Source organism: Pseudophryne corroboree, chromosome 1, assembly GCF_028390025.1.
Source record: "Pseudophryne corroboree isolate aPseCor3 chromosome 1, aPseCor3.hap2, whole genome shotgun sequence".
NCBI lineage: Eukaryota > Metazoa > Chordata > Amphibia > Anura > Myobatrachidae > Pseudophryne > Pseudophryne corroboree.
The window spans coordinates 803,709,582-803,725,359 of NC_086444.1; the positions used below are offsets into that span (position 1 = coordinate 803,709,582).

Consider the following 15,778-nt stretch of genomic DNA (forward strand, 5'->3'; position numbering starts at 1 on the left):
AAGTACAGCCTGGAAAACAGTAGTTCTTGATAAACAACTGTCATTTACAACATATAGTCCATTATAACAGTACAACTAAAACATTATCAGATAAATGTAATAAAAACCACTGTGCAGCTAAGTTATAAATATTTCATGACAATAAGAATAGAAATAAAAGTAAAAATGGACTATCAATCAAAAACAGTTAATGTTTTAGGACAATTCTTATGATCATAAACTACTTTAAGACAATTGTATGGGCATTAAAAAGTCAATAGAAACAAAACACAAAGATGAAAGCAAATTTATGGCCAGTAAAAAAGTAAACACAGTAATTTCCTGGGAAACAATTACACTACATCTCTCTGAACCTGCTACAGCAGCAGGTTCGCTAAAGCGAAATATCCAACAGCACATAGGCTTCTAATTGCTTAATATCTCTTGCACATGTTTTCCTACCTCATCAGTAAGCCTGTCTATTCTGTAGAGGCTTGGGTGAATCATTTTCATCAGATGGACCAGTGGCTGATATTTCATCTGGCACATTGCAAAGACTCGATCATCCAGACGTGTACTGGTGCCAGTCCTGAAGGCTTTCTACATAAAAAAAACACAATTAAAATTGTACTTTTCAATCACACTCAAGCACAATAAGGCTGCAACCAAAGATGACCCAGGCATTCAGCGTCTCTCCAGCTACTGAATTTCCAGTATACCTTCTGAATTGCCAAGTAAAACGAAACAGCTGAAAAATATATTTTTCCTTTTAAACTCAGTGTAATGCTTTCTTTTATATTATGCACTTATAGCTAATGCATATAATTTAACAGACCCCTATCTTTGCAATGCTACAGTACTCAGAGAATTATAATTGCACCCAGAGGCGTCAGAACATTTTTAGGTTGGGGGGGGGGGGGGGAGGGGGGCAAGATATAAATTCAGTTTGGCACCCCTACCTTCCCTGCACACTGGGTGACATGCTAATCATATGTGTGGGTGCATCATTACTGTATTATTAGGTGAGTGGATGACAGGGGTTCAGCAGGTATATGACAGTTTTGGTGGCAAATTTATAGCTAACATCCGCTCCAAACGGCAGGCAGAGCGCCACCAGCAACAAGTTCTTGCCCAGGCTATCCGGATGTGCAGCGTCTGCTGGCAGGTCCCTGACCCCCAGCTTCCCCTGGCGTTCCTCCGCAGAAATAGCCTGATCTCAAGCAGTGACACCAGCAGCAGGACCAAGCTTTCACTGAGATGCTCCCCTGCGGGCAAGAAGGACGTGCACTCTGGGCCCCCCATTGCTGCCCTGGGGTCCTACCATCCATACAGCCAGTCCGAGTAGCAGGACCTGCTTCCCTCGGTCAGCAGCACAGCTCCGCTGCCTCCTTCCTGGCGGAAGATCAAATACACGGTCCGTGTGTCTGTCAGTCAGCAGGTGGGGGAGCAGAGCAGGCCCTAACCAATTTGATGGCTTACGCAACCTTTTGGCAGGTGCACCCTAGCATTGCCGCTAGATCCGCCTCTTACCCTGCACCCATCTCCCTCACCCATTGCAGTCTTCACTTTGCTGCCCTGTGCCAGTAAGAGCATTGGTGCTCCCACCCCATATATTTTAAATAGGAATAGCGTGTGCTTTCAATGCGCACCCTGAAAAAGAGGCACGTTCTTGCTGGGAAGGGGCATGGGTACACAATAGTACCCCCAGTTCAAATTATGTCACACGGTAATGCAACATTATTTACATTATATCACATGATAGTGGGGTAATTCAGACCTGATCGTAGCAGCAATTTTGTTAGCAGATAGGCAAAACCATGGCCCTCATTTTCAGTTGGACGCTTGCTAGCAACTTTTTGCTGCCTTGCGTTCATATAGTCGCCGCCCACAGGGAGTGTATTTTTGCTTTGCAAGTGTGCGAACACGTGTGCTGCCGAGCGGCCCGAAAAAGTTTTGTGCAGTTTCTAAGTAACTCTAGACTTACTCAGCCCATGTGATAATTTCAGCGTGTCTGGTCTGGATTTGACGTCAGACACCCGCCCTGCAAACGCCTGCGTTTTTCCTACCACTCCCTGAAAACGGTCAGTTGACACCCACAAACGCCCTCTTCCTGTCAATCACCTTGCGATCGCCCGTGCGAATGGAGTCTTCGTAAAATCCATCGCTGTGCAACGACCCGCTTTGTACCCGTGCGATGCTCCTGCGCATTGCGGTGCATGCGCAGTTTTGCAGAGTTTTGACCTGATCACAGCACAACAAAAAGTTGCTAGCGACCGATCAACTCGGAATGACCCACTATGTGCACTGCAGGTGGGGCAGATATAACATGTGCAGAGAGAGTTAGATTTGGGTGGGTTATTTTGTTTCTGTGCAGGGTAAATACTGGCTGCTTTATTTTTACACTGCAATTTATATTTCAGTTTGAATACACCCCACCCAAATCTAACTCTCTCTGCACATGTTTCATCAGCCCAAACCCCCCCCCCCTCCCCTTAAAGTGCACATGGTTTTGCCCGTCTGCTAACAAAATTGCTGTTACGATCAGGTCTGAATTAGGCCTAGTGTCCCGTATTCAGGTTACATCACATAGTAGTACCCTTACAATATGCACGTTACTCCTCACAGTAGTGCCTCTTATTCTTATTCACATTACACCACACAGTAGTGCCCTTTCTGCATGTTACATAACACAGTAGTGCACATTATACACATAATGCCACACATAAGTAATGTCCTTATAGACATATTGCCACACATTAGTAATGCCCTTATACACATATTGCCACACACAGTAATGGCCCTTACACATATGCCACACAGTAATGGCCCTTACACATATGCCACACATTGTTAATGGCCTTTTACACAATTCAATGCTGGTCTCTCATGCACAAGGGATAGCCAACCACAACAACATAAAAAATAAATAAAACGGAAAAAAGGAGCGCACAAAAAAAATGGATAAAAATATATAAAATTTTGATAATTAAAAATAAGAATTTACTTACCGATAATTCTATTTCTCGGAGTCCGTAGTGGATGCTGGGGTTCCTGAAAGGACCATGGGGAATAGCGGCTCCGCAGGAGACAGGGCACAAAAAGTAAAGCTTTCCGATCAGGTGGTGTGCACTGGCTCCTCCCCCTATGACCCTCCTCCAGACTCCAGTTAGGTACTGTGCCCGGACGAGCGTACACAATAAGGGAGGAATTTTGAATCCCGGGTAAGACTCATACCAGCCACACCAATCACACTGTACAACCTGTGATCTGAACCCAGTTAACAGTATGATAACAGCGGAGCCTCTGAAAAGATGGCTCACAACAACAATAACCCGATTTAGTTAGCAATAACTATGTACAAGTATTGCAGATAATCCGCACTTGGGATGGGCGCCCAGCATCCACTACGGACTCCGAGAAATAGAATTATCGGTAAGTAAATTCTTATTTTCTCTATCGTCCTTGTGGATGCTGGGGTTCCTGAAAGGACCATGGGGATTATACCAAAGCTCCCAAACGGGCGGGAGAGTGCGGATGACCGAATGAGAGAACTCCAGGTCCTCTTTTGCCAGGGTATCAAATTTGTAGAATTTTACAAACGTGTTCTCCCCCGACCACGTAGCTGCTCGGCAAAGTTGTAATGCCGAGACCCCTCGGGCAGCCGCCCAAGATGAGCCCACCTTCCTTGTGGAATGGGCCTTAACAGATTTAGACTGTGGCAGGCCTGCCACAGAATGTGCAAGTTGAATTGTGCTACCAATCCCACGAGCAATCGACTGCTTAGAAGCAGAAGCACCCAGCATTGTTGGGTGCATACAGGATAAACAGCAAGTCAGATTTCCTGACTCCAGCCAACCTGGAAACTATATTTTCAGGGCCCTGATAACATCCAGCAACTTGGAGTCCTCCAAGTCCCTAGTAGCCGCAGGTACCACAATAAGCTGGTTCAGGTGAAACGCTGACACCACCTTAAGTAGAAACTGGGGACGAGTCCGCAGCTTTGCTCTGTCCGAATGGACAATCAGATATGGCTTTGTGAGATAAAGCCGCCAATTCTGACACTCGCCTGGCCGAGGCCAGGACCAACCGCATGGTCATTTTCCATGTGAGATATATCAAATCCACAGATTTGAGTTGTTTAAACCAATGTGATTTTTTAGGAATCCCAAAACTACGTTGAGATCGCCCAGTGTCACTGGAGACATCAAAGGGGCTGTATATGCAGTACTCCCTTAACAACTTCTGGACTTCAGGAACTGAAGCCAATTTCTTTCTGGAAGAAAATCAACAGGCCGAAATTTGAACCTTAATGGACCCAATTTGAGACCCATAGACACTCCTGTTTGCAGGAAATGTAGAAATTAACCTAGTTGAAATTCTTCCGTGGAGCCTTCCTGGACTCACACCCTGGCACATATTTTCACCTAAGTGGTGATAATGTTGTGCGGTCACCTCCTTCCTGGCTCTGACCAGGGTAGGGATGACCTCTTCCGGAATGCCTCTTTCCCTTAGGATCCGGCGTTCACCCGCCTTGGCGTCAACGCAGCTGCGGTAAGTCCCGGAACAGACACGGTTCTTGCCGAATCAAGACCCTTCTTAGTATCTCTTGAAGTTCCGGGAACCAAGTCCTTCTTGGCCAAACCGGAGCCACGAGTATAGTTCTTACTCCTCTCCTTCCTGTCATTTTCAATACATTGGGTATGAAAAGCCAGAGGATGGAACACATACACCGACTGGTACACCGACGGTGTTACCAGAGCGTCCCAGCTATTGCCTGAGTGTCTCTTGACCTGGCGCTTCAGGTGGGACGCCATCATAACCACCTTTGGTCTTTCCCAACGGTTTACGATCATGTGGAAACTTCCAGATTAAGTTTCCACTTTTCCGGGTGGAATTCATTTATGCTGAGGAAATCTTCCCAGTTGCCCACTCCCGGAATGAACACTGCTGACAGTGTTATCACATGATTTTCCGCCCAGCGAAGAATCCTTGCTGTCATTGCCCTCCTGCTTCTTGTGTCGCCCCGTCTGATAACGTGGGCGACCGCCATGATGATGTCCTACTGGATCAGCACCGGTTGACTTTGAAGCAGGAGTCTTCCTAGGCTCAGAGCATTGTAAATTGCCCTTAGCTCCAGTATATTCATGTGGAGAGAAGTCTCCAGACTTGACCACACTTCCTTGGAAATTTTTTCCCTGTGTGACTACTCCCCAGCCTCTCAGGCTGGTATCCGTGGTCCCCAGAACACAGTCCTGAATGCTGAGTGTGCTGCCCTCTAAAAGATGAGCACTCTGCAGCCCCCACAGAAGAGACACCCTTGTCCTTGGAGACAGGATTATCCGCTGATGCATCTGAAAATGCGATCCGGACCATTCGTCCAGCAAATCCCCTGAGATCTGCCGAATGGAATAGCTTCGTAAGAAGCCACCATTTTTCCCAGGACTCCTGTGCATTGATGCACTGATACTTGGCCTGGTTTTAGGAGGTTTCTGACTAGGTCGAATAACTCCTTGGCTTTTTCCTCCCGGAGGAACACCTTTTTCTGGACTATGCCCAGAATCATTCCTAGGAACAGCAGACGTATCGTCGGAAAACAGCTGCGATTCTTGGAATATTTAGAATCCAGTCGTGCTGTCGTAGAACTACTTTAGATAGTGCTCTTCCGACCTCCAACTGTTCTCTGGAACTTGCCCTTTTCAGGATATCGTCCAAGTAAGGGATAATTTAGATGCCTTTTTTCTTTGAAGAAACATCTTTTCGGCCATTACCTTGGTAAAAGGCCCGGGGTGCCGTGGATAATTCAAACGGCATCGTCTGAAACTGATATTGACAGTTCTGTACCACGAACCAGAGGTACCCTTGTTGAGAAGGGCAAATTTGGACATGGAGGTAATCCTTGATGTCCAGGGACACCATATAGTCCCCTTTTTTCCGGTTCGCTATCACTGCTCTGAGTGACTCCATCTCGATTTGAACCTTTTATGTAAGTGTTCAAAGATTTCAGTTTAGACTATGTCTCACCAAGCCGTCTGGCGTCAGTACCACAATATAGTGTGGAAAAATAATACCCTTTTCCTTGTTGTAGGAGGGGTACTTTGATTATCACCTGCTGGATATACAGCTTGTGAATTGTTTCCAATGCTGCCTCCCTGTCGGAGGGAGCCGTTGGTAAAGCAGACTTCAGAAACCTGCGAGGAGAAGATGTCTCGACTCTCCAATCTGTACCCCTGGGATAATACTTGTACTATCTAGGGGTCAACCTGCGAGTGATCCCACTGCGCGCTGAGACTCTTGAGACTACCCCCCACCTTGAGTCCGCTTGCATGGCCCCAGCGTCATGCTGAGGACTTGGCAGACGCGGTGGAGGGCTTCTTTTCCTGGGAAGGGGCTGCCTGCTGCAGTCTACTTCCCTTACCTCTATGTCTGGGCAGATATGACTGGCCTTTTGCCTGCATGCCCTCATGGGAAAGGAAGGATTGAGGCTGAAAAGACGGTGTCTTTTTTAGCTGAGATGTAACTTGGGGTAAAAAGGTTGGATTTCCCAGCTGTTGCCGTGGTCCCCAGGTCCGATGGACCGACCCCAACTAACTCCTTCCCTTTATACGGCAATACTTCCATGTGCCGTATGGGATCTGTATCACCTGACCACTGTCGTGTCCATGACATCTTCTGGGTGATATGGACAACGTACTTATCTTGATGCCAGAGAGCAAATATCCCTCTGTGCATCTCACGTACATATATATAGAATGCATCCTATTAAATGCTCTATATGAATAAAATATTTTCAGTCAGGGAATCCGACCAAGCCAACCCAGCACTGCATCTCCAGGCTGATGGCGATCGCTGGTCGCAGTATAACCACCGTATGTGTGTATATACTTTTTAGGATATCTTTCCAGCTTCCTATCAGCTGGCTCCTTGAGGGCGGCCGTATCTGGAGACGGTAACGCCACTTGATAAGCGTGTGAGCGCCTTATCACCCTAAGGGGTGTTTCCCAACGCGCCCTAATTTCTGGCGGGAAAGGGTATAACGCCAATATTTGCTATCGGGGTAACCCCACGCATCATCACACACTTCATTTTATTTTATCTGATTTAGGAAAAACTACAGGTAGTTTTTTCACTCCCACATAATACCCTTTTTTGTGGTACTTGTAGTATCAGAAATATGCAACACCTCCTTCATTGCCCTTAACGTGTGGCCCTAATGAGAAATACGTTTGTTTATTCACCGTCGACACTGGATTCAGTGTCCGTGTCTGTGTCTGTGTCGACCGACTGAGGTAAATGGGCGTTTTTAACGCCCCTGACGGTGTTTCTGAGACGCCTGGACCGGTACTAATAGTTTGTCGGCCGTCTCACGTCGTCAACCGACCTTGCAGCGTGTTGACATTCTCACGTAATTCCCTAAATAAGCCATCCATTCCGGTGTCGACTCCCTAGAGAGTGACCTCACCATTACAGGCAATTTCTCCGCCTCCTCACCAACATCGTCCTCATACATGTCGACACACACGTACCGACACACAGCACACACACCGGGAATGCTCTGACAGAGGACAGGACCCACACTAGCCCCTTTGGGGAGACAGAGGGAGAGTTTGCCAGCACACACCAAAACGCTATAATTATATAGGGACAACCTTATATAAGTGTTTTCCCTTATAGCATCTTTATATATATATCTCAATATCGCCAAAATCAGTGCCCCCCCTCTCTGTTTTAACCCTGTTTCTGTAGTGCAGTGCAGGGGAGAGCCTGGGAGCCTTCTCTCCAGGCTATCTGTGAGAGAAAATGGCGCTGTGTGCTGAGGAGATAGGCCCCGCCCCTTTTTCGGCGGGCTCGTCTCCCGCTATTTAGTGAATCTTGGCAGGGGTTAAATATCTCCATATAGCCTCTGGGGGCTATATGTGAGGTATTTTTCGCCAAAAAAGGTTTTCATTTGCCTCCCAGGGCGCCCCCCTCCCAGCGCCCTGCACCCTCAGTGACTGCCGTGTGAAGTGTGCTGAGAGGAAAATGGCGCACAGCTGCAGTGCTGTGCGCTACCTTTAGAAGACTGCAGGAGTCTTCAGCCGCCGATTCAGGACCTCTTCTTACTTCAGCATCTGCAAGGGGGCCGGCGGCACGGCTCCGGTGACCATCCAGGCTGTACCTGTGATCGTCCCTCTGGAGCTGATGTCCAGTAGCCAAGAAGCCAATCCATCCTGCACGCAGGTGAGTTCACTCCTTCTCCCCTAAGTCCCTCGTTGCAGTGATCCTGTTGCCAGCAGGACTCACTGTAAAATAAAAAACCTAAGCTAAACTTTCTCTAAGCAGCTCTTTAGGAGAGCCACCTAGATTGCACCCTTCTCGGCCGGGCACAAAAATCTAACTGGAGTCTGGAGGAGGGTCATAGGGGGAGGAGCCAGTGCACACCACCTGATCGGAAAGCTTTACTTTTTGTGCCCTGTCTCCTGCGGAGCCGCTATTCCCCATGGTCCTTTCAGGAACCCCAGCATCCACAAGGACGATAGAGAAATTATATTAATTATACACCAGAGCCGATAAAAAAGAAACAAAAAGTAGTAAATAGTAAAAATCAATGGGTGCCACACACGCAGATGTGCAGGGGTTTCAAACACAGGGGGGCACAAAATGTTATACACACGGGTAGGGGGGCACAGGGTAACAAACAAAGTCATCAGGCATAGGGGGCCAGACACTAGGGTGAGGGGGTTAGAGGGTGCCACAAACACAAGGTGGAGGGTACAGGGGACCACTAGGGCACAAGGCGTCTCACACACACACACACACACACACACACACACACAGGGGGCGACACACCAGGGTGGGGGTGGGGGGTAGAGGATGACACACACACACACACACACACACACACACACACACACGGCAGGAGGTACGGGGGCCACACACAGGGAGGTGAAGGGCAGGAGGGCACAAGGTGTCTCACACACACACACACACACACACAGGGGGCGACACACCAGGGTGAGGGGGGTAGAGGATGACACACACACATAAGGCAGGAGGTACAGGGGGCCTCGCACACGGGGGTACGGGGCAGGAGGGCACAAGGTGTCACACACACACACACACACACACACACACACACACACACGGGGCCACACTCTAGGGTGAGGGGGGTAGAGGATGACACACGAACATACGGCAGGAGGTACAGGGGGCCTCACACAGGGGGGTACGGGGCAGGAGGGCACAAGGTGTCACTCACACAGACACAGGGGGCCACACTCTAGGGTGAGGGGGGTAGAGGATGACACACACACATAAGGCAGGGGGGCCACACACAGGGGGGTGCAGGGCAGGAGGGCACAAGGTGTCACACACACATGAGGCCACACACCAGGGTGAGGGGGCAGGTAGAGGATGACCCACACACATAAGGCAGGGGGTACAGAGGGCCACACACACACACACACACACACACACACACACACACACACGGGTGTGGGGCAGGAGGTGCAATGTGTCACACACAGGGGGCCACACACCAGGTTGAGGGAGGACTGAGCGGCACACACACGTAAGGCATGGTACAGGGGTCCACACACAGGGAGGTGGGAGGACATGGGGTCACAGGGCCCTCTGGTCACTCACCTCAAGCTTGGGGTGTCAGGGAGGGAGGACCGCATACCTAGGCACAGGCCAATGAGGAGGTCAGCAAAGGATCAGTAAGCCAGCTCACAAGCAGCACCATTGCGCAGGGCTGCTTGGCCGGTATTGAGAGGCTGGAGGTAACTCGAGGAGGGCACTCCAGGAACATGTGCCCGGTAATGAAATGCAGAGGCCGACCTCTGCTTCACCCCCCACGGAGCGCAGAGCGGCGCTGCTGGAGGAGAGAGGGTGCCAGGGCCGCTTGAGAAGTCAGGCTGCTCAGATCTCCGGCGCAGGGGAGGGGGAAATGCAGCGTCGTGTGATCGGGTGCAGGTGGAGCGGCGGCCCCTGAAGGCTGTACGGGGCCATGGCAGCCGCATACCTGCACCGACGAGTCTAGCAGAGGAAGCAGTGGTGTTATGGTCGGGCACGCACTGACTGAGTGCGGCAGCGGTACTTCACCTAGCCGCTCTTCTGCACCAGAATCGGCGCCTCTTATGTTTGGGGGGAGAGAGCTGCCATCTTGCCCCCCCCCCCATTCCGACGCCCCTGATTGCACCTAAGAATACTGCAGGCCATTATACATGCTCATTGGTCAACGCAAACAAAGTTATTCAAACTCCTTTTTCTAGTACATATATTTATTGATTACACCATACAGAATTTCTATTTACATCTAATATACACTTTAAAAACAAGTCATTTGCAACCTTAAAGGCACTCACCTGCTTTAGGAGAGCCAAGATGTACAGAGGAAGTAGCTTAAGAGAACTGGGTGCGATTAGAGTAGACTGTTGTAGATTTGAAAGTGTTGAATTGTAGGTTGCCAAGGAATCTACCACTGCATTCACCAAGGCATCTCTTGCATCAGAGAGACTAGATGTAATCGATCGGTCTACAGCTGCAAAAATAAACTGCATGTTAAGTAACAGAATTGAATATTCAAAATAAACAAACTTTATTGTAAATATACTATGTAACATCAAATTACCATCAGCAATACTAAACTAAGGATCAATACACATCACTAGATGCACTGTGCAAATAATCTTGGTGGTGTGACTGAGCATATAACTGCTCAGTTCATGGTACTTGTCTTTATTTTACGGCAATGCCTTTAAATATTCATCACTCTCCAAACAGGGTTTACTGCTGACCCTTGGCTGATTTGTGCACCATAAAATAGGATTTTAATTACCTACCGGTAAATCCAGTATCCTCTACGGACTACGGGAAAAGGATTTACCGGTATGTAATTAAAATCCTATTTTCTCTTACGTCCTAGAGCAGGGCTGGCCAAACCGGTCCTCGAGATCTACCAACAGTTCATGTTTTCCAGGCCTCCTGGAGATCTGTAGAATTGTCAGGTAGGAATAAATGCAGCACATCTTCATTAGTAATGATTACACCTGTGCACAAGCTAGGTGGTCTGGAAAATGTGAACTGTTGGTAGATCTCGAGGACTGGTTTGGCCAGCTCTGTCCTAGAGGATACTGGGAATCCATTTAGTACCATGGGGAAGTACCAAAGCTCCCAAACCGGGTGGGAGAGTGCTGAGATCCTGCAGAACTGACTGACCAAACTGAAGGTACTCAGAGGACAAAGTATCGAACTTGTAAAACTTTGCAAAAGTGTTTGAACCTGACCAAGTAGCAGTTCGGCAGAGCTGTAAAGCAAAGACACCCCAGGTAGCCGCCCAAGAAGAACCCACCGACCTAGTAGAATGGGCTTGTACAGATTTTGGAACCGGCAATCCTTCCGTGGAATAAGCATGCTGGATAGTGAGCCAAATCCAGCGTGCGATAGACTGCTATAAAGCAGGACACCCAATTTTATTAGGATCATAGAGGATGAACAGTGAGTCGGATATCCTGTGACGAGCTGTCCTCTTCACATACACCTTCAAAGCACTCACAACATCCAAAGACTTTGAAGTTGCAGAGGTGTCTGACACAGCCGGAACCACAACAGGTTGGTTGAGGTGAAAAGCGGACACCACCTTAGGAAGAAATTGCTGACGAGTCCTGAGTTCAGCTCTGTCCTCATGGAAAATTAAGTAGGGACTCTTGTGAGACAACGCCCCTAGCTCCGACACGCGTCTTGCTGAGGCCAAGGCCAACAGTGTGAAGGTCTTTGACGTAAGGTACTTTATGTCAACCTCCTGTAACGGTTCAAAGCAGTCCGATTGGAGGAACTGCAGAACCAAATTGAGATCCCAAGATGCGGTGGGAGGCACAAAGGGAGGCTGGATGTGAAGAACACCTTTTAAGAACGTCTGGACCTCAGGGAGAGAAGCCAATTGTTTCTGAAAGAAAATAGACAAAGCAGAAATCTGGACTTTAATAGAGCCTAGGCGTAGGCCCACATCCACTCCCGACTGCAGAAAAAGCAGGAAACGTCCCAGATGAAATTCCACCACAGAATATTGTCTGCTTTCACATCAAGAGACGTACTTCTTCCATATACGGTGGTAATGTTTTGATGTTACCCCCTTCCTGGCTTGGATCATAGTCGCGATGACCTTGTCCGGAATCCCTCTCCTGGCTAGATATCAGCCGTTCAACTTCCATGCCGTTAAACGTAGCCGCGGTAAGTCTTGATAGACGAACGGGCCCTGTTGCAGAAGATCCTGGCGAAGAGGTAGAGGCCACGGATCTTCTATCAGCATCTAAAGAAGATCCGCGTACCAGGCCCATCGAGGCCAGTCCGGAGCAATGGAGGATTGCTTGAACCTTTTCCCTTTTTTATTCTGTTTAGAATTCTTGGGATCAGAGGAAGTGGAGGAAACACGTACACCAGTTGGTAGACCCACGGAGTTGTCAGAGCGTCTACCGCCACTGCTTGTGGGCCTCTCATACTGGAACAATATCGCTTGAGCTTCTTGTTGAGTCGAGAGGCCATCATGTCGATCAGCGGATATCCCCACCGTTGTGTCAACCACCGGAACACATCCAGGTGGAGGCCCCACTCCCCCGGGTGCAGGTCGTGTCTACTGAGGAAGTCTGCTTCCCAGTTGTCTACTTCCGGAATGAAGACAGCTGACAACACCACGGCGTGTTTTTCCACCCAAAGAATTCTTGACACCTCTCACATTACTGCACTGCTTTTCGTTCCGCCCTGTCGGTTTATGTACGTTACCGCCGTTACATTGTCCGACTGGACCTGAATGGCCTGATTCCGAAGTAGAGATGAGGCCTGCAGAAGGGCATTGTAGATTGGCCTGAGTTCCAAGATGTTTATTGGAAGGACGACTTCCCAACTTGACCATCTTCCTTGAAACTGTACCCCCTGGGTGACTGCTCACCAACCTCTGAGGCTTCTGTGGTTAGCAGAATCCAATTCTGAATCCCTAACCTCCGACCCTCGACGAGGTGAGAAGTCACCACAGAAGGGAGATTTTGGCTCTTGGCGACAGACAGATCCTCTGCTGCATGTGAAGATGCGATCCGGACCATTTGTCCAACAGATCCAGCTGGAAGGGCCTCGCATGAAACCTTCCAAACTGAAGCATTTCGTAAGAGGCCACCTTTTTCCCCAGAAGGCGAATGCACAGATGCACCGAGATCCGGGTTGGCTTCAGGACAGCCCGAACCATCGACTGGATTTCCATAGCTTTCTCCAAGGGAAGGAACACTCTCTAAGACTCTGTGTCCAGTAATATTCTCAGGAAGGAGAGCCTCTGCGTCGGTTCCAAGTGAGATTTTGGTAAGTTCAGAATTCACCCGTGATCCAGGAGTAGTCTGGTTGAGAGGCCAATGCTGTCCAACAACCGCTCCCTGGACGGTGCCTTCATCAGAAGATCGTCCAGGTACGGAATAATGTTCACTCCCTATTTGCGGAGTAGAAACATCATCTCTGCCATCACCTTGGTGAACACTCTCGGTGCCATGGAGAGACCAAATGCCAGGGCCTGGAACTGGTAGTGGCAGTACTGCAGTGCAAACCGTAGATAAGCATGATGAGGCGGCCAGATCGGAATGTGAAGGTACGCATCCTTGATATCCAGAGACACTAGGAATTCCCCCTCCTCCAGACCTGAGATCACCTCTCTCAGAGACTCCATCTTGAATTTGAGGACTCGTTAGTATGGGTTCAACGAATGTTCAAAATAGGGTCTTACCGAACCATCCGGTTTCAGGGCTACAAACAAGTTGGAATAATATCCCTTGTTTTGCAGATTAGGTGGAACTGGAACAATGACCTGAGTCTGTACCAGTTTTTGAATGGCGTCCTGTAAGGTTATACTTTCTTCCTGTGAAACGGGTAAGCCTTATTTGAAGAATCTGTGAGGTGGGGGCTCCTGAAACTCCAGTCTGTAGCCCTGGGAAATCAGATCTATGACCCAGGGATCCTGGCAAGATGTTGTCCAGATGTGACTGAAAAATTTAGTCGGGCTCCCACCTTACAGTCTTCCAGGCATTGCGGTCCACCGTCATGCTGAAGGCTTTGAGGAAGCACAGCTTAAGCTCTGTTCCTGTGAACCGGCAGTTGCTGGTTTCCGTAGTTTACCTCTAGCGCCTCTGGTGGCTGTAGAAGAACCTCTGGTTTTGCCCTTAAACTTGGCCGTCCGAAAGGACTGTAGATTAGGGCCTGAGTAGGCCTTCCTGGCTGGGGGAGCTGCAGAACGAAGATACGTGGAGTTACCCGCAGTAGCTTTGGAGACCCATTTGTCTAGTTCATCTCCAAACAAGGCCTCTCCTGTGAAGGGTAGGCCTTCCACTCCTTTTCTGGAGTCCGCGTCATCAGTCCATTGGCGTAGCCATAAGTCTCTGCGTGCTGACACTGCCATAGCAGTGGTGCGTGCATTAAGCAAGCCTATTTCTTTTATGGCTTCCACCATAAAATTCGCAGAGTCCTGTATATGTTTCAGGAGTAAATTAATCTCCCCCTGAGGCAAGGTACCTAATTATTATTATTATCCTTTATTTATATGGCGCCACAAGTGATCCGCAGCGCCCATTACACAGTACATAATAAAATGAGCAAACAGGAAAACAGCACTTACAGTACAGGACAAAATAGGACAGGTAAAGAAAACCCGGGGTTAGGTGCCATCAAAGGGAGTATGGAGTATAAGATAGTGTAAGTAAGAAAAGGAAAGGCACATGAGGAAAGAAGTCCCTGCTCTTGCGAGCTTACAATCTAAAAGGTGAGGGGCTAACAGACCAGAGTGACACAGACGGGGCAGACAGTGAGTATAGACAAGAGGGTTAGGAGGAGAGTTGACTGGGTTTGGTGAAAAAGTGGGTCTTGAGAGCCCGTTTGAAGTTTTGTAGAGAGGTGGAGAGTCGGATGGGGAGAGGTAGAGCATTCCAGAGATAGGGAGCAGCACGTGCAAAATCTTGTAGGTAGGAGTGGGACGAGGTAATTAGTTGGCAGGAGAGACGGCGTGCATTAGCAGAGCGAAGAGGATGGGTGGGAATGTAAAGAGAGATAAGGTCAGAGATGTAAGAGGAAGAAGAGTGGGTGAGGGCTTTGTAGGGGAGTGTGAGAAGCTAGAATTGGATTCTGAATGGGAAGGGTAGCCAGTGAAGGTCCTGTAAGAGAGGGGATGTGGATGTAGTACGTTTGGTGAGGAAGATGAGACGGGCAGCAGCATTGAGGATAGATTGAAGTGGAGAGAGGCATTTTTGAGGGAGGCCAGATAGGAGGCGATTGCAGTAGTCTAATCTGGAGATGACCAGTGAGTGAATGAGGGTCTTAGTAGCATCCTGGGTGAGAAAGTATCTGATCCTGGAGATGTTTTTGAGGTGGAAATGGCAGGTTTTTGAGAGGTACTGAATGTGTGGTTTGAAGGAGAGGGAGGAGTCAAGGATTACTCCAAGACATCGCACTTGGGGGCTAGAGGAGATAGTTGTGCTATCAATGGATAATGAAATTGTGGGAGGTGAGGTTATGCGGGAGGGAGGGAAGATGATCAGCTCAGTCTTAGACATGTTAAGTTTAAGAAAGCGCTGGTACATCCAGGAGGAGATAGCAGAGAGACAGTTGGAGATACGAGTGAGGAGAGCAGGGGAGAGGTCAGGGGAGGAAAGGTAGATTTGAGTATCATCAGCGTGGAGATATTTTAAATCAAAAGAGCTAATGAGCTCACCTAATGAGGATGTGTAGAGAGAGAAAAGGAGAGGCCCAAGAACAGAACCTTGGGGGACAACTACTGGTAGAGGAAGTGGGGGGGGGG

General features: G+C 48.7%; 1 protein-coding gene across 2 annotated transcripts in view; it reads right to left on the reverse strand.

The window, feature by feature from the left end:
• The window catches only part of SEC24B (SEC24 homolog B, COPII coat complex component), a 233,204-nt gene that overhangs the window by 37,756 nt on the left and 179,670 nt on the right, over nt 1-15,778 (reverse strand). For both annotated transcript variants that reach the window (XM_063918997.1, XM_063918989.1), the window contains 2 exons: nt 10,323-10,498; nt 442-579 (listed from right to left, as the gene is read on the reverse strand). In XM_063918997.1, coding sequence (XP_063775067.1) covers nt 442-579; nt 10,323-10,498 — 314 coding nt within the window. The remainder of the gene's footprint in view (nt 1-441; nt 580-10,322; nt 10,499-15,778) is intronic.